Source organism: Parasteatoda tepidariorum, chromosome 3 (assembly GCF_982258835.1).
Source record: "Parasteatoda tepidariorum strain Cologne lab strain chromosome 3, Ptep-v5.0, whole genome shotgun sequence".
Taxonomy (NCBI): Eukaryota; Metazoa; Arthropoda; class Arachnida; order Araneae; family Theridiidae; genus Parasteatoda; species Parasteatoda tepidariorum.
The window spans coordinates 23,166,479-23,188,184 of NC_141757.1; the positions used below are offsets into that span (position 1 = coordinate 23,166,479).

General features: G+C 31.3%; 1 protein-coding gene across 11 annotated transcripts in view; it reads left to right on the forward strand.

Moving 5' to 3' along the window:
- Nucleotides 1-21,706, forward strand: part of LOC107437287 (tyrosine-protein phosphatase Lar) — a 503,821-nt gene that overhangs the window by 455,157 nt on the left and 26,958 nt on the right. For all 11 annotated transcript variants that reach the window (XM_071177243.2, XM_071177266.2, XM_071177251.2 and 8 more), the window contains 5 exons: nt 1,406-1,592; nt 8,049-8,143; nt 9,195-9,411; nt 15,737-15,906; nt 18,960-19,142. In XM_071177243.2, coding sequence (XP_071033344.1) covers nt 1,406-1,592; nt 8,049-8,143; nt 9,195-9,411; nt 15,737-15,906; nt 18,960-19,142 — 852 coding nt within the window. The remainder of the gene's footprint in view (nt 1-1,405; nt 1,593-8,048; nt 8,144-9,194; nt 9,412-15,736; nt 15,907-18,959; nt 19,143-21,706) is intronic.

A 21,706-nucleotide genomic window follows, 5' to 3' on the forward strand; every position in this document is an offset into this window, starting at 1 on the left:
ATTGAGATTAAACAAAACAGTTATTGGATTCACACATTCTCATATGTCAGAAATTCTTTGGCTGTATTTCGTTAATTTTGAGAATAATTTCGTCACGTGATTTGTGACAAAACGCAAACTCTCAAATAAATGACGAAAATGTTTCCTCAGCTAGAAACGTCATCGTAGTGCATTGTGGGAGATTTTTTTTACTCGAATTACAAAACTAGAATGAAGACTAGACGATTGAAAATAAAGTGCGAAATATGCTGACCGGATTGTGTGATGGCCAAGGAGTTGGCCTCGTACCAGGAAGATTTCGGGTTCGAATCCCGCTTCGGGCATAGGTGCAATCTCTCTCTCTCTCTCTGTTTTATTTGTCTTTATTGTTGTTGCGGTGCGTTGATCCATATAACGTGATGCACACAATAATGTGATTATTAGAAAAATTAAAGTTAGCTTTAAAAGGTGAGAAGTTTGATTATTTGAGAGGCTTGTTTTTTTTTAAAATAATTCTAATTTAACTTTTAACTCTTAAAGTAAATCATTGATAGCGTAGTCTCTAGTGCACTCTGACTACAGCCTGAGGTTGTATCGTCAAAAACAGCTCTCTAAGTAAGAGCCTCACACAAAAAATTTGGAATACATTTTAATCTACTTATTTGTTTTGTTAAATTTTATTTATTGATATTTTTTCGTGTTTCCTTATTTGACCTTATCCGCATTTAGTGCAGATGTTTTCCCGGTCTCTGGGAGAGGTTTTTATGGTCTCTCCTAAAGGAAAAGGTTTTCTGCAACACAAAGCCTATGGAAAAAATTCCGTGCCTCCCAAAAGTGGTCGCAAGTAGAGATGGTTGTTACGTAGAGGTGGGCTCTACATAGAGGTGGTCTCTACATAGAGGTGGTCTCTACATAGAGGTAGTCTCTACATAGAGGTAGTCTCTACATAGAGGTGGTCTCTACATAGAGGTAGTCTCAACATAGAGGTGGTCGCTACATAGAGGTGGTCACTACATAGAGGTGGTCGTTACATAGAGGTGGTCTTTCCTGGAGGTTTTTCTGTAATTATATCAGTTAGAATAATTTAGAAAGACGCTAAATTTTATTCATCAATCCGTCTTTTCAAGGCGCCAACCGAAGTAACATTTCAACTTCAAGAAAATGACACTGACTAAAATTAAAATAATTTCCGAAAAATCATGCACCTTCGATAATCGTTTTGAAGTCAATGGAGGTAACCTCTAAGAACGACCAACCTCCATCAGCGGCCTTTTTTCTATGTAATTGAGAGTGGTCGCTCCCGATAAATTTCACTCTAATAATATTCAACTTTTTTGAAAGTTATTTCCTGTATAATCTTCATATCATATTTCATTCGACTATAGGATTATTTCAATTTATGTAAGTATATGTCATCCTTTCACAGGTCCTTTATAGTTTGACGACAATAGAGGATCTGGACAAATGGAATGAAAAGGAGGTTCCTCTGACTTGGTCAGCAGAGCTGACTGGGCTGGACACACACGCTATGTATGCTATCAGAGTGGCCGCTGCTACGAGACAAGGGCTTGGTCGACTGTCAGAACTCATCACTGTTCGAGTCACTCCTACAGGTGAGCCAAGATGATAGATTGTTTCTAAGTTTACAATATTTTTGTTCTCCATGTTCTTTATGTAACAAAACTCACATTTCTAAATTAATACTGCCGTAGTAACGGGATGGATTTCGTTAAGCTAGATTTTAAAACTATATTTTTGTACTGACAAAACCAAAAGCTTAAACGTATCTTTTAACCATAGAAAAATAACCATCTTAAATTCAAAATCATTTATTCTAAAATGCTAATTGGATTCGATAAATGTAAACTAAAAGTAGAAAATAATTTATAAATGCATGTTATACTTACAACTCTGAAATTTATGGATATGACTATACTAAAATATTAGATTCAAATAGAAAACCAAAAAACCGGAACGAAATTCGATAAATTTTCCCGCCATTTTTTAAAAATTTTTTTTTCTCCCTCATACAATTTTAGGATTTTTCTTTCTTTTTTGAAAGATGTTTACCTTACCATCATTTTGGAAATAATCATTAGTGTATTACTTCATCGTTTTTTCTTCTTTTTAAGATTATTTCCAACTATTTTTAATTTTTTTTAGTTGGGTTAAAACGGCTTTTTGTATCGATTCAGAAAACCGGAAAAATCAGTTATCCGGAATAGCGATGGTCCCGATCGTTCCGGATAATCGGTTCCCTACTGTACCTCATTTAGAAACGGTTTAAATTAAATTAACCTTTAGTTTCTTATATTATCTCTATGCAATTGTTCTTATTCCTGGATATTTTTATAATAATTATTATAACTTCCTAATCGATCTGCTGCCGTAATGAGTGTACATTTTAACTACATTTTTTTACGACAATTGTGAAAATGTAGATTAAAAGCGATAATTAGTAAACACTTTTTGTCTGCACTAGAAAAGAAGGAAACAAAATTTAAATTTTAATATTCAAAACCTGATTGGGTAGGTGTTAATTCACCCATTAACGATACACTTTAATTCTGTACTCGCTTTAAATACCTCCATATGTATTTAACCCTCAGAAAATTACAATATAAATGCAGCTGTTTAGAATAATCTCGGACGTAAAGTGTTGTCGCGTATTTATTTCCATCCAATCAGAAAACTAGACAGAGAACTAACTGTAAACATCTCTTTTCCAATTCACAGTCTGCTGAGCAAACGGCGTTGATTACATTGGCCCGGCGATTTCTTTTTTTATTTATTGCGAAACAGAACTTATTTTGATTTTCGCCAAGTTGCCACCTGCCGGCGATTGCAAAAGGAGAGAAGAACCTGAATCCAGCGATCAATAAATTGAATTTAATCTGTTTGAGTACATCTGTTAAAACATCGACCTTCTACAAATAGTCCTGGAAAAAATCCAGAAAATTCGTTTTAGGAAGTTGCTTTTACCATTTTTTTTCTTTTCTCTTATGGTAGTTTCATTCATATATCGACTTGGATATTCTAGAGTAATTGGATTTCTGACTAAAACGTGTTGTGTGAATCTCTTTCATATTTTCCTGACATATTGCAATGAGATAAAAGAGTCCAAAGAAATTGGCTGATAAATTTTGGTTATAGTTGGTTTAGTTTGTTTAGGTGGTATTTTTTTCCTTCATCTTTATATTTCATGTATTTAACTTTGATCTTTCAAAATCTTCATCGTTTATTTGAAAAAGTCGGCCAATGACATATACGAGGAACATTTATTTAAGGTAAAATGTATATTTTAACTGTCAAAAAGCAGGGCAATAAATGATCGCCAATAATTTAATTGATATACCTTTATTGAACTTGGCACTTATCAAGATGAAAAGAGCACTTATTCATGTGGGCTTGGTCATATAAAATAGGAGCAAATATGTTAAAATGTCAATGAAAGAGCAATAGGTCATAGAAATGTTATTAAAGATGAAGCAGGGTTTTAAAATATTGTAAGTGCTTGATGCTTTATACAGATTACTAAAAATAACATACATAACCGTAAAAGAGAAATTTAATAAAATAATACTGACTAGTTCATTAACTTGTATTTTTTTCCCATTTTGCAGGACATATAAATTATTATCAAAATAGATACTGGATGCTTCGATGTTTTGAAAAATATAACAGGAAACAGTCACAGTAATAAATAATCACGGAAAATAAGTCACATTATAATCGCAAAAAATCAAATAAATTTTCCTTCTTTTTTTTTTGCAACTTAGTAATGCGTTAAAATAGAATTTAATCTGTAAAAAAGGCTACAGTTCTTATCCATTGCCTCTTGACCTCCGAAAGATAGAATGCTTTTACTAAAATGTCAAAAGAATAGCAGTAGGTCTAAAAATATTATTAAAGAAGCGTAAACTAAACTCAGTGGCGCGACAGTCCATGGAGGGCCAGGGTCTACTGTACCCATCCCAGTTTTGTTGACCTTGGGCTCTGAGGTGAAAGAACAGATGTTCCGGTAGAGTGGTCAACCGAGCGCAGAATTCCCAGCATTTAGTCTCCAAGCATGCTTGGTGCTTATTTTATCGACCCACCGAAAGGCTGAGTCAACCTTGTCAGGACCGAGGATAGAGCCTCGGACCTATGAAACCGAGAGCGCGAATCACTAACACTCAGTCACTGGTCTCATACATAAAGATGATACCACCTTACCTCATGCATAAGGATGATACCATCTTACCTCATTCATAATCATGATACCACCTTACCTCATGCATAAGGATGATATCATCTTACCTCATCCATAAGTATGATGCCATCTTACCTCATGCATAAGGATGATACCACCTTACCTCATGCATAAGGATAAGCCACCGGGTCTCATATATAAGACATTAAAATTGCATTAGAACAATAAAATATCACAAAGTCTTGGGGATATTTGTTTAGATTTTTAGCAATACAACATAAAATACATTATAAAAAGATGAGAAGTACACATAACAGTATTTTTATATAATCTTCGGAAATGCTTTTGTCAAAATGAGTTCGGACCGAAATGTTATGGGGAAAAAATATAAATATTTAAATTGTTAGATAAAAAGAGTCTCTGATGCATATGACGTGCATATTCATTGTTTAAGTTTTTGCTTGTTATTTTTGATTAATTGTTTCATCCTCCTGTAATCAAACACAATTTGATGTTTTCAATTCCGCCTCTTCACTAGTGATTCGTAGACTTTTGATTGCGTTAGGTTTATATCGTAATTTGAGACCCTATCTATCATCGGGAGTATTTAGTTATTTAAAAATGTCCGAATTTATATTCCATTTACAGAGTTGAATCATTTTTTAGAATTATCCTCCATATTTGATAGACTACTAAACATACTTGCAATTTTTTTTTCATCAACCCGGGAACAGCTTTCCGGAGGGGGGGGACTTTTAGCACTACAACACTGCTCTTAGAAGAGTGATCTTTTTGTGTCGAACATATTATGAACATCTTTCGTAATTAAATATGTGTTTGCATTCCCCTTTTATGTCTGTGTCTTTTTATTAATCGTTTTAAACACTCATAATAAAATTACATTTGATGTCGCTTAACAATTAACACGTAATAGCAATAAATACCGATTAAAGCTAATTAAATTCCTAGAAAATAGCGTTATCAACGAAATAATATGCATGCATAACAAACACATAATACATTTGTTTTATTTTTTGTTTTTATTTAGATTAAATTCCTTAATAGCGTCAACTACTCGCCGTTTGCTTTTTTATCTTTATTTAATATATTTCAAAGGGATGTTTTTGAAGAAAAAAAGTTGCTAATTGAGTTCAGCTTCGAGATTCACATAAAACTCTATTATTCGATTAATATAGTCTAGACTAACTCTTTCAGAACTTTCGAAAGCGGAGGAGTTCGCGCTTTTTTAACATTAAATTATCCATTCTACCATTTTCAATCTATTATTTAAATGTCTCAAATGTGTTTCTAATCTGTATGTGTCTGTAATTCCAAAGCAAACAAATATTTTCAATGATCTATGTCGTTTATTCGAAACAATTTATCCAGATATATCTGTATCCGGTTATATATCTTAGTCTTTAAAATTACATTATTTATTCTAATATAAAACACTGTCGCCAGTTTAGAAAATGGGTTGACTAAGTTGAACATATTCAACTTTGAGTAAATCAAAGATCGACATCACTGTCTGCTAGAAAGCATTTTGAACTGTTTTGAAATAGCTATTGCACACTATTTCTTATTCTATTAGATTACACTGAAGAACGAATTTTTTGTTGCATCTTTACAAATACTTGATCTTGCTTAATTCGGGTGTAGGGATTTGAAAATTAGTTTTGCTCCTAAAGTTACAGATTTTTTAAATGACATTTTTAGTCTATTTTTTGACGAAATGTACAAGTTTAACAACGTTACATAGCTAGAAAGTCGCATAAATGTTAAAGGGTGTAGGGATAATGTTAAGGGGTGTAGGGATTTGAAAATTAGTTTTGCTCCTAAAGTTGCAGATTTTTTAAATGACATTTTTAGTCTATTTTTTGACGAAATGTACAAGTTTAACAACGTTACATAGCTAGAAGGTCGCATAAATGTTAAAGGGTGTAGGGATAATGTTAAGGGGTGTAGGGATTTGAAAATTAGTTTTGCTCCTAAAGTTACAGATTTTTTAAATGACATTTTTAGTCTATTTTTTGACGAAATGTACAAGTTTAACAACGTTACATAGCTAGAAGGTCGCATAAATGTTAAAGGGTGTAGGGATAATGTTAAGGGGTGTAGGGATTTGAAAATTAGTTTTGCTCCTAAAGCTACAGATTTTTAAATGACATTTTTAGTCTATTTTTTGACGAAATGTACAAGTTTAACAACGTTACATAGCTAGAAGGTCGCATAAATGTTAAAGGGTGTAGGGATAATGTTAAGGGGTGTAGGGATTTGAAAATTAGTTTTGCTCCTAAAGTTACAGATTTTTTAAATTACATTTTTAGTCTATTTTTTGACGAAATGTACAATTTTAACAACGTTACATAGCTAGAAGGTCGCATAAATGTTAAAGGGTGTAGGGATAATGTTAAGGGGTGTAGGGATTTGAAAATTAGTTTTGCTCCTAAAGCTACGGATTTTTTAAATGACATTTTTAGTCTATTTTTTGACGAAATGTACAAGTTTAACAACGTTACATAGCTAGAAGGTCGCATAAATGTTATGTATCCTCAGGGTTAAAATTGCATAGTTATCCATTCCCTCGGAAATGCGTCGCAAGTGGCTGCGGTCGCTTCTCTATTATGATCTCCTCAAAAGTACATGGAAAAACTGTACATAATAAGGAAGCACCCCTAGCGACGTATGACGACATTTTTAGGCGTAGGTTTCTATGCGGTTTTAATCTCGATGATATGCCTTAACTCCCCTTGATGTTTGTCGCTACATTTACCCAATCCTTGTTATATATAACGTTTTTAAACTTGTACATTTCGGCAAAAAGTAAAAATCTATTGCAGATTAGATAAAACGCTGGTGCCAATTTATTGAAACTGATTTACTAACGAATTCAACTTAAAGGAAATCAAAGATAGACATCACTGTCTGCAAGAAAACATTTAGAACAGTTTAAAAATAGCTGTTACTCATTGTATCCTATTCTTTTAGATTACACTGGGGTATAAATTTAAAGTTTTTGCGGCATTTATGCAAATGCTTGTACGTGCTTAATTCGGGTCTAGGGATTTCAAATTTTAAATTAGTTTTGCTAATAACACTACAGATTTTTTTAATGATACTTTTAGTCTTTTTTTTTGTCTAAATAAGATAAAAAACCGTTATCTATAACAAATGTAGGGTAAATATTGCGATAAACATCTAGGATAGTTACAACACATCATCAGAATTAAAATTGTGTAGTAACCCAATGCCCGAAAATTTCATCGCACGTGGCTAGCGGGTTCTGTTTTAAGATTTGTTGAGAAGCACATGGAGAAACAGATCTTAATATGGGAAGTGCCCCTAGCGACGTATGACGATATTTCCAGACATGGATTTCTATGCAGTTTAATCTTGATGTGCCCAAACATCCGTAGAAGTTTGTTGCAACATTTACGTGTTCCTCTGTTATATATAACGTTTTTAAACTTGTACATTTCACCAAAAATAGACTAAAAAGGTCGTTTAAAAAAACTGTCGCTTGGCGAGAAAAAGCGATTGCATATTCGAATCCCGAAATATTCTAGATTTGTTTTTAAAAAAATCTCGTGCAAGCAAAAAACATTGTTCCCCAGTGTTATTCTTTTTTTATTAAAATTTAAACCTTTTTCACAACGAAAAGGGTTTATGAAAGACTTTGCATATAGTTGTTTCATCAAAATTATATAGTAATAAAAAATAGTTTTTAGGAGTTGTACATTTAGTTTTTTAATAACTTTCGTTCAAAAATATTCTACGTAATTTCTCTATATAATATGTTTTATAGTGAAATTACATAATGTTTTATTTTTCATAATGTTTTATTTACTCATAATGTTTTATTTTTATTTCCTAGATGTTCCAATGCATCTTAGAGCTCAAGACGTAACAACGCATAGCATGTTACTGACATGGAAGCCACCAACTAAGCTTGATGCTGTTATGTATAAGGTAAGACTTTATTTATCATAGTTAAAAAAATTTAACAAAAATCCTAAAACTTAGTAGTACTTATACTTTTATCAAAAATGTAGACAAAACACAAAATTTTCTATATTTTTTACGCTGAACTTTCTATACCTCAATATTGCTATATGGAAGAATAATATGCGGGAACGAATATTTTGTAAAAACTTATGAAAAGCAAAATTCGAACAAAAAATTTGGATCTACCAGCCACCATTGAGATTCGAATGTGTATCATCTCATTGGGGAGCGAGGGCTCTAACACCTGATAGAGCAGCATCTTAATTTTTTATAACCGTCGTTTAACAGCCAACCCAAATTTTGAGTTACGACTACTAATGTTCAACTCCGTAGCCTTGTAATTTTGAACCCAATCCAGTTGACAAGGAACTCCAGGGTCAGGTGTTTTGCCTTCGTGTAGAACTTTTTGATGGAACTAACCGGCATTTGCGTTACATGAAAAGGAAAACTACGAAAACCTCCAACGATTATCCTAACGGCAATAGGACTTTAACCCATGATCCATCTACCATTGTGGTCTGTGCGAGCCGGGTGCAGTCATCGCTGGGATTCGAACCAGGGTTACCTCATTGGGAGGCGAGCGCTCTATCCCCAGCTACCACGACTCCTATTACCACCATTTTATTTCATTTTATAACTGTCGTTGAACAGACGACCCGATTTTTGGTTTACGACAACTAATTTTGTAATTTTGAACGCAATCCAGAAGACCTGAATCAAGTACTGAAAGGCATTTACCTTTGTAAAGGACTTTTTGGTGGAACTAACATTAGTTATACATGGAGAGGAAAACCTCCCACGGTTAGCCTGTCAACAAGGGGATTCTAACTCATGATCCGTCTACCGCTGTATATTTTACGTCATCAATGTGGTCGGTGCGAGCCGGTTTCGGAATTCAAATTGCCCAGTCATCGCTGGGATTCATACCCGGTTCCTGAGCCACCACATCTCTATGATCATCATTGATAACTTTACAGATATTATATATTAAATATATTTTATATATTTTTCGTAGATTTCGTATAGTGCTCATAAGGAATTCTATGACAGCCATGGCGTTCTTCAAGAACTCCCACTCCCAGCCAAGTCCGAACTCCAACCAGCTACCATTACAGAACTGAAAGTGGACAATCTCATGCCTTTCACCAGTTACCAAGTCAATATCACGGCCATTCCTCAAGATGAGAGCTTCCGACCACCTGCTAAGATCACTGTGACCACGGCCATGGCTGGTAAGTGACTCTACATTAGTCCATGAAAATTTTGTTAGCAACTGTTTTATTCTGAGCAAAAATTACTTAAACTCATTTGACCTTGGTTAGTATATCGATTTTCTTTTATTCCTCTTCATATTTTTCTAGTGTTCCATACCTTATTGTAAACAGAAAAGTAAATCTTGGTTTAAATTTTATTCTAAGAAAAAACACATTTAATACTTCCGTTTGAAACAGTGTAGTTTCAGTTTTAAAGTCTGTCTTAAATATGTTTTCGTCCAGATTCTCGACTTTGAAATTTCTTGCCATTAGTCTCGTAGTATAAATCCTGGTGTATCACCAAAACGTTTTCGAAGTCTTAAATAAACCTAGTCCATTTTTTTAAAAAAAAAAGCCTATTCTTTTCTTTATATATATACATGGGAAGATTTCATACTCATAAATCATCCCCTTCTCAAAGCGCTCATACAGAGAACCCAATATTTGCCTTTTTCCAAATCTATTGACAAACTGAGTAAATAAGAAAAATAACTCTTCTTTTCATGGATTTGGAGTTTTTCGTAATCCCTTTTTTTTATTAATTTTTTAAATAATACTGTGTGGATGTAATAAATTATTATCTTGTGCGTTTAAGTATTAGCAGGGGTCTGTCCAGACATTTTGTGAAATGTCCTGTTTTTATAAAATTGTGATAAACTGCTCATAGTTTGTGAATATAAAATAAGCGTTAAGTCGCATTCTTTCAACCAGGGTCCTCCTTTTGTGAATTTGTGCAAATGGGGTCCTGTTATTTCAAAAGTTGCTTAAACCCTTTTCAAGAAGTTTTTAAATTGTAAATAGATACAAGATTCTGCTCAACAGTTGCTTCTTCTAAATTAGAGATGCGATGCAACTTACAAATATTTGATATTTAGCCTGTACTGCTCAACGCAGAATATTCATTTCGGACAAATGATAGAAACAAAATCACTCACATTTTTAATAATTTCCATTGACATATTTTAAATAACACAACTTAGTTATGTATCACTTTTAATGTGTTTCGCATTAAGTAAACTTAAACAATTCTTAAATTTATAATATTTTATATAAAAAATTGCCAGAAATTAATTTTTATTCGCATAATATTCTATTAATTAATTTTGTGAATAAATATAAATTTATCAATTATGTATTTTAAAAAAATTATCATTTAATATCAATAAGAATGCGCACACGATATTTGTAAAAGTAGAAATATTTTCTTAGAATACTACATTTGGAATTTAAACTTAGAGAAACTTGGAAAACTCTCAAACCGTCTTTCTCCCCCCCCCCCCCGGGAAGGGTTTATTCCATTAACAAAACAATAATGAAGATAAAAAAATTTGTGAATGGTCCGTTTTTATGAAAAGATATTTTGTGAAGGGTCCGTTAACGGACCTAAATTTCTTCTAAACAGACCCCTGATTAGTTTTTTTAATTTTTGTTTTTCTAAGATGTTAAGCAGTGACACAGCTTTGTAGAAAGTGTTACGTTTAATATCTATGTCTTCAGAAAACTTTTTAGTTAATACAGTCTTGCTCATATCAACCCTTTGACATGAAATTTATAATAAGCATATTTTTCATACTTTTGTTCTCATTATCTTGCATTAATTTAGGTCAAAATAAATTTAAAATATAATATCCAGCATATTAATAGTCTGCGGTAATAAAATAAAGCATGAAATACAGATGCCATTTTCTGCATTAAGTGTAAAATCTCGCTTCTAAACAATAATTTTCGAATTTGCACTTTTTTACAATTATTTGGATCTAAGAGAAACAGTTATTCATCAGTGAAATTTCTTTAATTTACAAAATCAGTTATTGATATAGTTTTGTATATAAATGAAAAACAAATTCAAACAATTTTTTTTTTAATTTTTTATTTTAGTATAAATATAATCGGATAATCCAACAGATTTTGGTCAATAATACAAGACTGTTTTTTGTAATTAAGAAATGCAAAAATTTATTTCTACTTATAATTAGAGAGTTAAAAAAAATACATTAAAGGAACACCGGTGTCTCGGCCCATAAGATTAAGAAACGAATGTTTGAAGTTCATGGTGTTTCCGTAAAAATCATTTGAATCATTTTTTTTTTTAAATTTATCATTAAAATAATTTTGTAAAAATTCTCCGCTTTGGAATTTCGTGTTATCTCGACTGAGTTTGAAATCACAAAGCTCTTATTTTTCCGATCAAATCAAATTAGTTCGATCCATCAGAAAGTTATTTCTGTCCAAATTCTCGACTACGAATTTTCTTGTTATCTAAACAGAATTCAAATCTTCGAGGAAGTTTAAAATATACAACGCATGGATTTAAATATTTCTCAGTGTCAATGACATAAAACAAATCGACAAAAATAATCTGTCCCAAAGACATTTATTTGATTTTCAGATTATATAATGAACAGTTTGGTGTTTTGCTTAATAACGGAATTTAATTCCGACGCATTTCCAGACATCTAAAGGAATTTTTCTTGGATATGACACCTAAACAATTCCTTTAGTCTTTTTGTTCGTGTATATGACATTTAAGATCAAATTTATTATTCATGAAAGAATTCGTTATGAAATAAGTGTTTTATAAGACATATCTCTTTAGTCTGCACCATTTTTCTAAATTTGTGAGTACATGAAAAGAAAAATTGGTGGTTAACAAACTTGATTTCCTTAATATTCCAAGACAAACTTCAATCTAGAAGATAAAATACTGTACGTTAAAAACAACAGAAAAAGTCAGCTAGTTATAAAGGTAGAATAATACTAGTTATAAAGATAGATAGAATAATAGATAGAATATATTAATTTTATTTAGATACAATATATATTATTTAAAAAATATATATTATTTTTATTTTCGTTTTAGCTTAATAATCTTTGAACAATATTGGAATTTGAAAATAAGGAATTTTTATGTTGTTTATAGTAGCCACAACACTCAGGAAAAAAAATCTCTGACTTTTCCCTGATATTTCCAGAAAGATTTTATCGAATTTTCCTGATTTTTGTAATCGCGTGGCATAAATTTTATTACTAATTTTTCAGTAATGTCTTACTATTGTGCGAAAAATTTACATTGCAAAACACGTGTATCTGCTATTAGAATTGAAAATAAAAAAAAATTTTAATTAAAAATTATTAAAGACTCATTTCTCCGGCAAAAATATTGTACTTTTAGGTAACTCAAACTCTGAATCATTTTCTGTGATTTTTTTGGTTATTTTAAATAATTTTCCTGTTTTTTGTCTGATTTCCCTGCATCATCTGCCTGAGTTGGAAACATCTTCTTGACTTGTTTAGGGATTGGAAAGTGAGATAAAAGAAGCAAACAAGAAAAATGCTTATCGTTACATTCCCCTCTATAGATGGTTTTAAACATTGGTATATGTATTTATTTTGAAGTAGAAATTTCAAACTTATTACAAAAAGATGAATAAAAAAATCAGTCGAAGACAGAAAAAAGTTCATTATATCCAACTTCCTCACTTTTTTGGTTCACTATATCCACAAAAAATAACTTTATACGTGTATAGCAAGGCACGGGACCGAATATTTCGTTCACTATATCCGGGAGTTCATTATAAACCGTGTTCACTATAACGGGGTTTGACTGTATTTTAAACATATAAGAATTTTATGATATTGAATGCATAAATTTTATTCCTACTGTACTTGATCGATATGCCTTCTTTTTTTTGTTTTGTGTTTTTAAATTTTAATCGACTAAATAATCCCAAAATTAAACATGTATTTTATGTTATACATTTATATTTTGTTTACAAATTCAAAAACAAAGGAAAATTTATCTTAAAGCAAATCAAATAACTCATAAAAATAAACATGTAAAGCTAAATAAATACATTTTCACGAAATTATTTAAAATATATATATTTCTTTCAAAAAATTCTTTTACATATCTAAAAAATCATTGAAGTAAAATAATGTTGCATTAAAAGCAAAAAAAGAAATGAAAATAAAACTTTTCAATTCCTTGAATTTGTAACGTAACTCCTAAAAAAACTAATTAACTCAAATTTACTCTTTAGCAAATAATCCAAAAAATTGGAGCAAAAAAATTTAAAAACAATTACTTATGTTAACGAAATTTTTTTCATTATTAAATTTGCGGGATTAATTTTATATATCCACTAAAATAATTCTCTCTCTTATTAATTTATTTTCTCTTACTCTTTTAAGGGACAATTTTTTTGTTTTAAAAAATTTTATTTTTTGCAATCATTTGGGAATAGTGAAACAAAACTAAATTTTTATGTTTATAAGTGAAAAAATAAACGTGTTTTCACAGAATTGCAATAGCATTTTCTTTTTATTTAATTTATTATTTAAATATTTTAGCTCCCGAAAGAAATTGTTTAGCTAATTCGAATATATTTTTTTCATTTGGTTTTAACACCCACTTAATATTTATATTTACGTACGCTTATTTTACAATTTGTTCAAAAAACTTCATTTTTAGCATTTCTTCAATTTATTATAGAAAATATAAAGAAGTAATTCTCAAATTTCAGAATTACTTAAGACAATAATAATTTTCCTTTTAATTATAGTTTTATTTATAATAATTACTAAAACTGTAATTTTATTCCCTTTTAATTATAATTATAATTTTAATAACTATGATCTTTTAATTCAAAATATTTTAAAGATGTTCGATTAATTCATTCGATATTGAATCCCGCATAAGTAGAACTATGCGGGGAAGATTAGAATTATTTGTTCCTGATGAATATAGATGGCAGTACATAATTAAAATGTTTTTTTTTTATTCGGAAGTTAGTTTCATGTTTCATGTTAGTTTCATGTTTTTCGAACGATAACAGCAATAAGATTTAGGACATTTAAAAAGAAATAATTCTCTTGTAAAAGTAATAAAAATAACAGTTGATCTTGAGCAAACTCAACAGCACAATATGATGGGAATATTAAAGAAAGAAAAAAGTCCAATTGTAAAAGAAATAAAACTAACTTTTTTTGTTTAACAAACTTAATACAATAGGATTCGGACATATAAAAAAAATAGTTCTATTATAAAAGCAATAAAACTCACTTGATGTTTAATAAATTTAACAGTACAATAGGATACGAACATTTAAAAAGAAATAATTCGATTGTAAATGCAATAAAAATAACAGTTGGTCTTTAACAAACTCAACAGCACGATATGATGGGGGGTTTTTTTTAAAGCCCAATTGTAAAAGTAATATAACTAACGATTTATGTTTAACATACTTAATACAATAGGATGCGGACATTTAAAAAAAATAGTTACATTATAAAAGCAATAAAAATAACAATTGATGTTTAATAAACTTAACAATGCAATACGTTACGAATATTTAAAAAATAATAATCTATTGTAAATGCAATAAAAAAATTTATCTTAAACAAATTCAACACAATGAGATGGAAATAATTTTTTAAGAAAAAGGCCAATTGTAACAGCAATAAAACTAACAATTTATGTTTAACATGCTTAATACAATAGAATGCGGACATTTAAAAAAAAAAAATTCTATTATAAAAGCAATAAAACTAACAATTGATGTTTAATAAATTTAACAGTACAATAGGATACGGACATTTAAAAAGAAATAATTCTATTGTAAAAGCAATAAAAATTAACAGTCGGTCTTTAACAAACTCAACAACACAATATGATGGGTTTTTTTTTTAAAGTTCAATTGTAAAAGTAATATAACTAACTCTTTATACTTAAGAAACTTAATACAATGGGATGCGGGCATTTTTAAAAAAATAGTTAAAAGCAATAAAAATAACAGTTGATGTTTAATAAACTTAACAATACAATAGGTTACGGACATTTAAAAACAAACTCAACACAATATGATGGAAATGTTTTATAAAAAAAAGATCCAATTGTAAAAGCAATAAAGCTAACGACTTATGTTTAACATACTTAATACAATAGGATGCGGACATTTAAAAAAAAAAATAGTTACATTATAAAAGCAATAAAAATAACAGTTGATGTTTAGACTTAGCAATACAATAGGATGCGGACATTTAAAAAGAAGTAATTCTATTGTAAAAGCAATAAAAATAGCAGTCTGTCTTTAAAAAACTCAACAACACAATATGAGGTGAATATTTCAACAACAACAAAAAAGTCCAATTGTAAAAGCAATAGAAATAACGATTTACGTTTAACAAACTTAATACAATGGGAAGCGAACATTTAAAAAAAAATTTTATTGCAAAAGCAATAAAAGTAACAGTTGAAAAAAATCTTATTGTTTCTAATATGAGATTGAATTTCTTGAATGTTCAGCTCCCAAGCCAATGGTGAAGCCGGACTCTTACGGAGTACACAACAACATGGAGATCTCCGTTGTTCTACCTCAAGCATCTGAAGAGTACGGTCCCATCAGTCATTACTTCCTTGTCGTGGTTCCTGATCAATTTGCTTCAAAAGAACCTGATGACTTCTCCATAGAAGAGGTTCGTTTACTTTTAACTTCTTTTATGTTTCCAGAAGAACTCGTATAAAATAATGAGAAAAAGTTTACGTTCCATCGTGTAAACTCAGTAATTTATGTTTAAAACTAATTTTTCTTTTTAATAATAACGTTTCTCGATTTTACTTGAAGTTTCTCATTAATACAGGGTACCCCCCAAAGTCCGTATTCACCCTCTTAGCTTTAAAACGATTGTAGATATATTGTTGAAAGTGGTGCCTAGGTATAGTAAAGTGCCTACGAGATGCAGGCAGCGCTACCTGGTAGAAAACTGTGGTGTTAACGCTTCTATTTCTAAAACGATTCGCGTAATACGAGACGGAAAAAAGTTAACGAAAAAGTTGAACATCATCAATTAAGTACAAATAGACACCTTGTGGTCATTGATGCTAATAGAACGCTTTAAACGTGCCTTTTTTGTACTTTTTTACGGTGTGGCGTAATGAAACGATTCAGAAAAATCAACTATTTATCACAAAATACCTTTATTTTTTATATCAGAAATAAAGGTGTAGATAAGTAGAGGTCTAGGAGATAAAAAACGAACAATTGCTTCATTTAAGCATTTTTATTTTTAAAAACTTATGTTCACAAGGTGCTGTTGCTATTTATAATGCCACTCCCAACCCGCCAGCCCGCTTGGAGAAACCAAGCGAATTTAAGGCAATATGTGGGTTTCTTATTTTTCAGTGGCGCCATCTATGGCCATGAATACAACTTCAGAGACACACACGTCAGCCGGTTTATAGAGTGGACTCATTTATACATTCATTTATTCTTCCAGTGATCGTAATTTTGACCTGAACGATCAATTTCAAATTCAGTACCCTCAGAGGTTTTGATTTGTGTTTGAACATGGTGGACTTTGTGACCCGATAGATTTAATGTGCACCAGTCGCTATTTACTACACGGGGATTTTTCCGCCTGTGAGGATCGAACTAACTTCCTCTCTCACTTTACTCCCAAAGCCATGTACGTTTTTCTAGATAGAGAAGCAGAAAACGCAGTTTTCCTCCAGCTGGGAATGTAAGAGACCTTATCTTGTGGTGCATAACCATTTTACTATAGATGCAGTCACTCACCGTTTTCGTAACTTACTATAACTGCAGTTATTCATAAGTTGAAGAGAAATGATAAAGTTCTCACTGAGTGCCTGCTAGTCAATAATTTAAAATGCAATTGACAGTTGGTGTTTTTTTGTAGTTACAATTTTATTTAAAATATTTCCAAAGATGAGAATTGAAAATTACACTTTTTAAAACTGAACTTTTTTTTATAACCGTCGTTGAACAGCTGACCCAATTTTATGAGTTTACGACTACTAATGTTCAACTTCGTAGCCTTGTATCTCTGAACCCAATCCAGAAGACAAGGGAACTCCTGGATCGAGTATTGGGAGAAATTTGCCTACTTGGAGGACTTTTTGATGGAGCTAACCCGCATTTGCGTCCCATGGAGAGAAAGACCACGAGAACCTCCTACGGTTAGACTAACGGCAAGGGGACTCTAATCCATGATCCGCCTACTGCTGAGGATATTTCACTTCAGCACTGTGGTCTGTGCAAGCCGGATGCGGAATTCGTATCGACCAGCCATCACCGGAATCGAACCTCGGTTCACCTCATTGGAAGGCGAACGCTCTAACTCCTGAACCATCGCGGCAACTTTTAACATGATCTGATTAAAAAGATGAAATCTAAATATTTTAATAAATGTGAACTAGGTAGGTACTTTATTTAAGAGTCGCACAAGAGCTGCACAATGGGCTATTGGCGACAGTCTGGGAAACATCCCTGAGGATGATCCGAAGACATGCCTACATATTTTTTAACCCTCTGCAGGAGAGATCTCATTTTCGAAACCACTTCCTGTATTTAGTCATAGATCTGAAGGGGAGGGAAATTTTCTCCGGGTCCCTGCACCCATGGTACTGCTCATCGACCATCTTTAGGACTTCACTCGATTCCACAGATATTACGAGCAGTTATATCGCATCTGAACGGAGTCGTCGAAGATCGTAACTCCACCCCTCCGGACCGGAATTTAATTCTCTAACCGCAGCACTCATTCAGCCCTTAATAATTATGAAACTCTGAAGAAAAATTCCGCACTTCATTATAACTATAAATAAATGCACCAAAGCAACAAGGAAATGAATTTAAAAAAGCCCGTCGCAAGATTATATATACTTTTTCAAATAAAAATGAATTTAGGTCAGTTCAGGAAACAGTTCAGATTCAACACACAGGGTACGTAGCGTTTTTAAAAAGTGCTTAAAGGTGCTTATTTTCGATTTCCGTTTTTTAAAAGCCCTTAAAGGTGCTTTTTTCATTGGGTGTTTTTAAAAAGTGCTTAATTTTCCCTTTTTAAAAATGCGATTTTTCCTTTATGCTGATTTTCGCTTCGAATTATGCATAGAGACACGGTTCACATTGTTCTATTCAACGTTTTCACAATTAATAATTCAACCCCAATCTTTTTCGGCGTATTGTCAGTCCGTAGCGCATGAAAACGCCATTCCTTTTACATGATTCAAACTTTCATGATTTTTGACAATTGTCAAAAACAATGTAAAAAGGTTTCTTTTTTGACGTGACGGTTAAAACAAGATAAAACAGTCAATTGTCAAAAACTTTCCTACCCAGCCTAATTAATGATATTTTTTTAAATGCTTAAAAATATTTTTTGAGTGCTTAAAAGGTGCTTATTTTTTGTTGAATAATTTGGCTACACACCCTGTTGCAAGTTCGACTTATTCCACATTCTGACCAACACGGAACTTGGACTGAAGTTTCTCCGTAAGATTGACAGAAGAAAATACCACAAGGTTTGATGATTTCTTCTGTTTTTCATAAGGCCGTTGGTTGATTGTACTAATATCGTCTTGGGTACTCTAACCGAGTTCATTGATTCGTTCCACCACAACCGCAATTTGAGTAAATATTTAACTGTTTAAACATCGTATCACAGCTTTTTGAGCTCACACTTATGGTGACTGTTAGGCGTTGATTATTTCAAACTCATTGTATTTTCAGCTCACTGCCACCAGACCGGATGAGACAGGTCCATACGTAGCAGCGAAATTCTTACGGAGGAGCATGCCTGAAAAATTCAACCTTGGTGACGGTAAAATGCACTTGGGATTTGTGAATCGACACTTACTCCATGGAGTCAAGTACAGAGTTTTTGTTCGTGCTGTTGTCGATACACCGCACAAAGTATGTAACTAAAATCTTTCTTTCAAATTCGATTTCAATTCTTAACTAAAATAAAATTTGAATTCGTTCTCCGGAAAATTAGTTCCCTCAAGCACTGTTTACACTATTGCATTTACACGCGTCTCTTTAAATTTTACTTTATTATTAGAAAATCAATTTGTTTTAAAAAAAAGTGTTCGGAAAAAATAATTTTTAATATACATGAAATCTAGACTTAATATAATAATAGCATTTTTAATTCTCCAAGAAAAAGGTTGAATTCTTTGTGCTATATAGTCTAAAGCAAAACACAAACGTGAATAAAACGTGAGCACTTAAATTCACATACTATAGTTTAATCACGTCATTTTGACGTTTAAGACTGATGAAGGAACTGAAACTATAGTATGTCCATTTATGTATAATGCGTAAAAAAAAAAGAACACACTGAGTAATTTTTGATCTAATGATCGGATCTTCACGTTTTAGGTCTCTATCTTAATGGCTTGAGGGGGTGACCTCAGATATGCTAATTAATTAGTGCAGACGATATTTGAAGCAACGAAATCGGACACAAAAATGTACTTTCTCTCAATAAACATACTCTGTTTTCAACAGATTCGGATTTCTGCCCCCCGAAATATTAGGTTTAACCGCAATCTGGGAAATATGGTATCCATAGTTTGGTCAAGAGACCGATCTAAAGTTTGAATTCTTTAATGTTAATTTTACTTTTTGCGTATTTCACCATATCTCGAGACTTTTTTAAGCGAATTGAAAAATCCTTGTACACACTTATAAGATTCTTTTGTCCAAATATAATGCCATGCAGAAACTTAATTTTAGAAAATATTTATTATTTTATTAAATAATAGTCGAGCATATTTAGAATTGTGAGGTATGCAATTTTTTGCATCATTTTGAAGTATGTATTTTTACATGACAAAATAAAAATTTTGATGGAAATCGGTTGAATAGTTCCTGAAAAATCGAAGTTTCGAGAAGTCATATTTTTAAAATTCGATTTCTCAGGAACTATTCAACCAGTTTCGCTCAAATTTTGTATTTTGTTATGTAAAATTACATACTTATATACCTTACAATTCAAGATCGATTTTCTTATTAATTCATATGTTTTTCTTTTATAATACTCTTTAGACTATTGTGTGATACTGTTAATAGATTTATCATTTGTACTGTACGCAAAATGAAACAAAACGAGCACCATCAATAACTTTTAACTAATTATTGTTTTTTCAGGTTCTATGAATCAATTTAAAAAGTTTGAGATCCTAACCTTAAATATTTTGAGATCCTAACCTTAAATATTTTGAGATCCTAACCTTAAATATTTTGAGATCCTAACCTTATATATTTTGAGGTCCTAACCTTAAATATTTTGAGGTCCTAACCTTAAATATTTTGAGGTCCTAACCTTAAATATTTTGAGATCCTAACCTTAAATATTTTGAAATCCTAACCTTAAATATTTTGAGGTCCTAACCTTGAATATTTTGAAATCCTAACCTTATATATTTTGAGATCCTAACCTTATATATTTTGAGGTCCTAACCTTAAATATTTTGAGGTCCTAACCTTATATATTTTGAGGTCCTAACCTTAAATATTTTGAGATCCTAACCTTAAATATTTTGAAATCCTAACCTTGAATATTTTGAGGTCCTAACCTTGAATATTTTGAGGTCCTAACCTTATATATTTTGAGATCCTAACCTTATATATTTTGAGGTCCTAACCTTAAATATTTTGAGGTCCTAACCTTATATATTTTGAGGTCCTAACCTTAAATATTTTGAGATCCTAACCTTAAATATTTTGAAATCCTAACCTTAAATATTTTGTGGTCCTAACCTTAAATATTTTGAAATCCTAACCTTAAATATTTTGAGGTCCTAACCTTAAATATTTTGAGGTCCTAACCTTATATATTTTGAGGTCCTAACCTTATATATTTTGAGGTCCTAACCTTAAATATTTTGAGATCCTAACCTTAAATATTTTGTGGTCCTAACCTTAAATATTTTGAAATCCTAACCTTAAATATTTTGAGGTCCTAACCCTAAATATTTTGAGGTCCTAACCTTAAATATGCTAATTAATTTGTGTAGACGATATTTCAAGTCAGACACAAAAACATACTTTCTCTGAATAAACATACCTTTCCTCAACGGATTCCGATTTTTAATCCTCAAAATATGGGAGAATAGCCCCAATTTAGAAAATATGTCTCCAATTGTTTAAGCAGGAAAACGATCAAACGTTTTTATCCCTTTAATCTAAAATTTCCACTTTTGCGCATTTCGCCATATCTACAAAACTAATTAAATGAATCAAAACAATTTGTGCACTCGACTTTTAAACGATTATAATTCGAATGAAAATAAAATTATTTATATTCATTTTTTATATTATAATAAGCTAAAAAAAAGCTGAATTTTATAAGGTATAAAAATTTTTATACTAGATCGATCTTCATAGCTGTAAAGGACAAAATCCGAAATTTTTATTTTATTTTATGACAGTCGTTGAACAGCCGACCCAATTTTGGGTTTACGACTACTGAT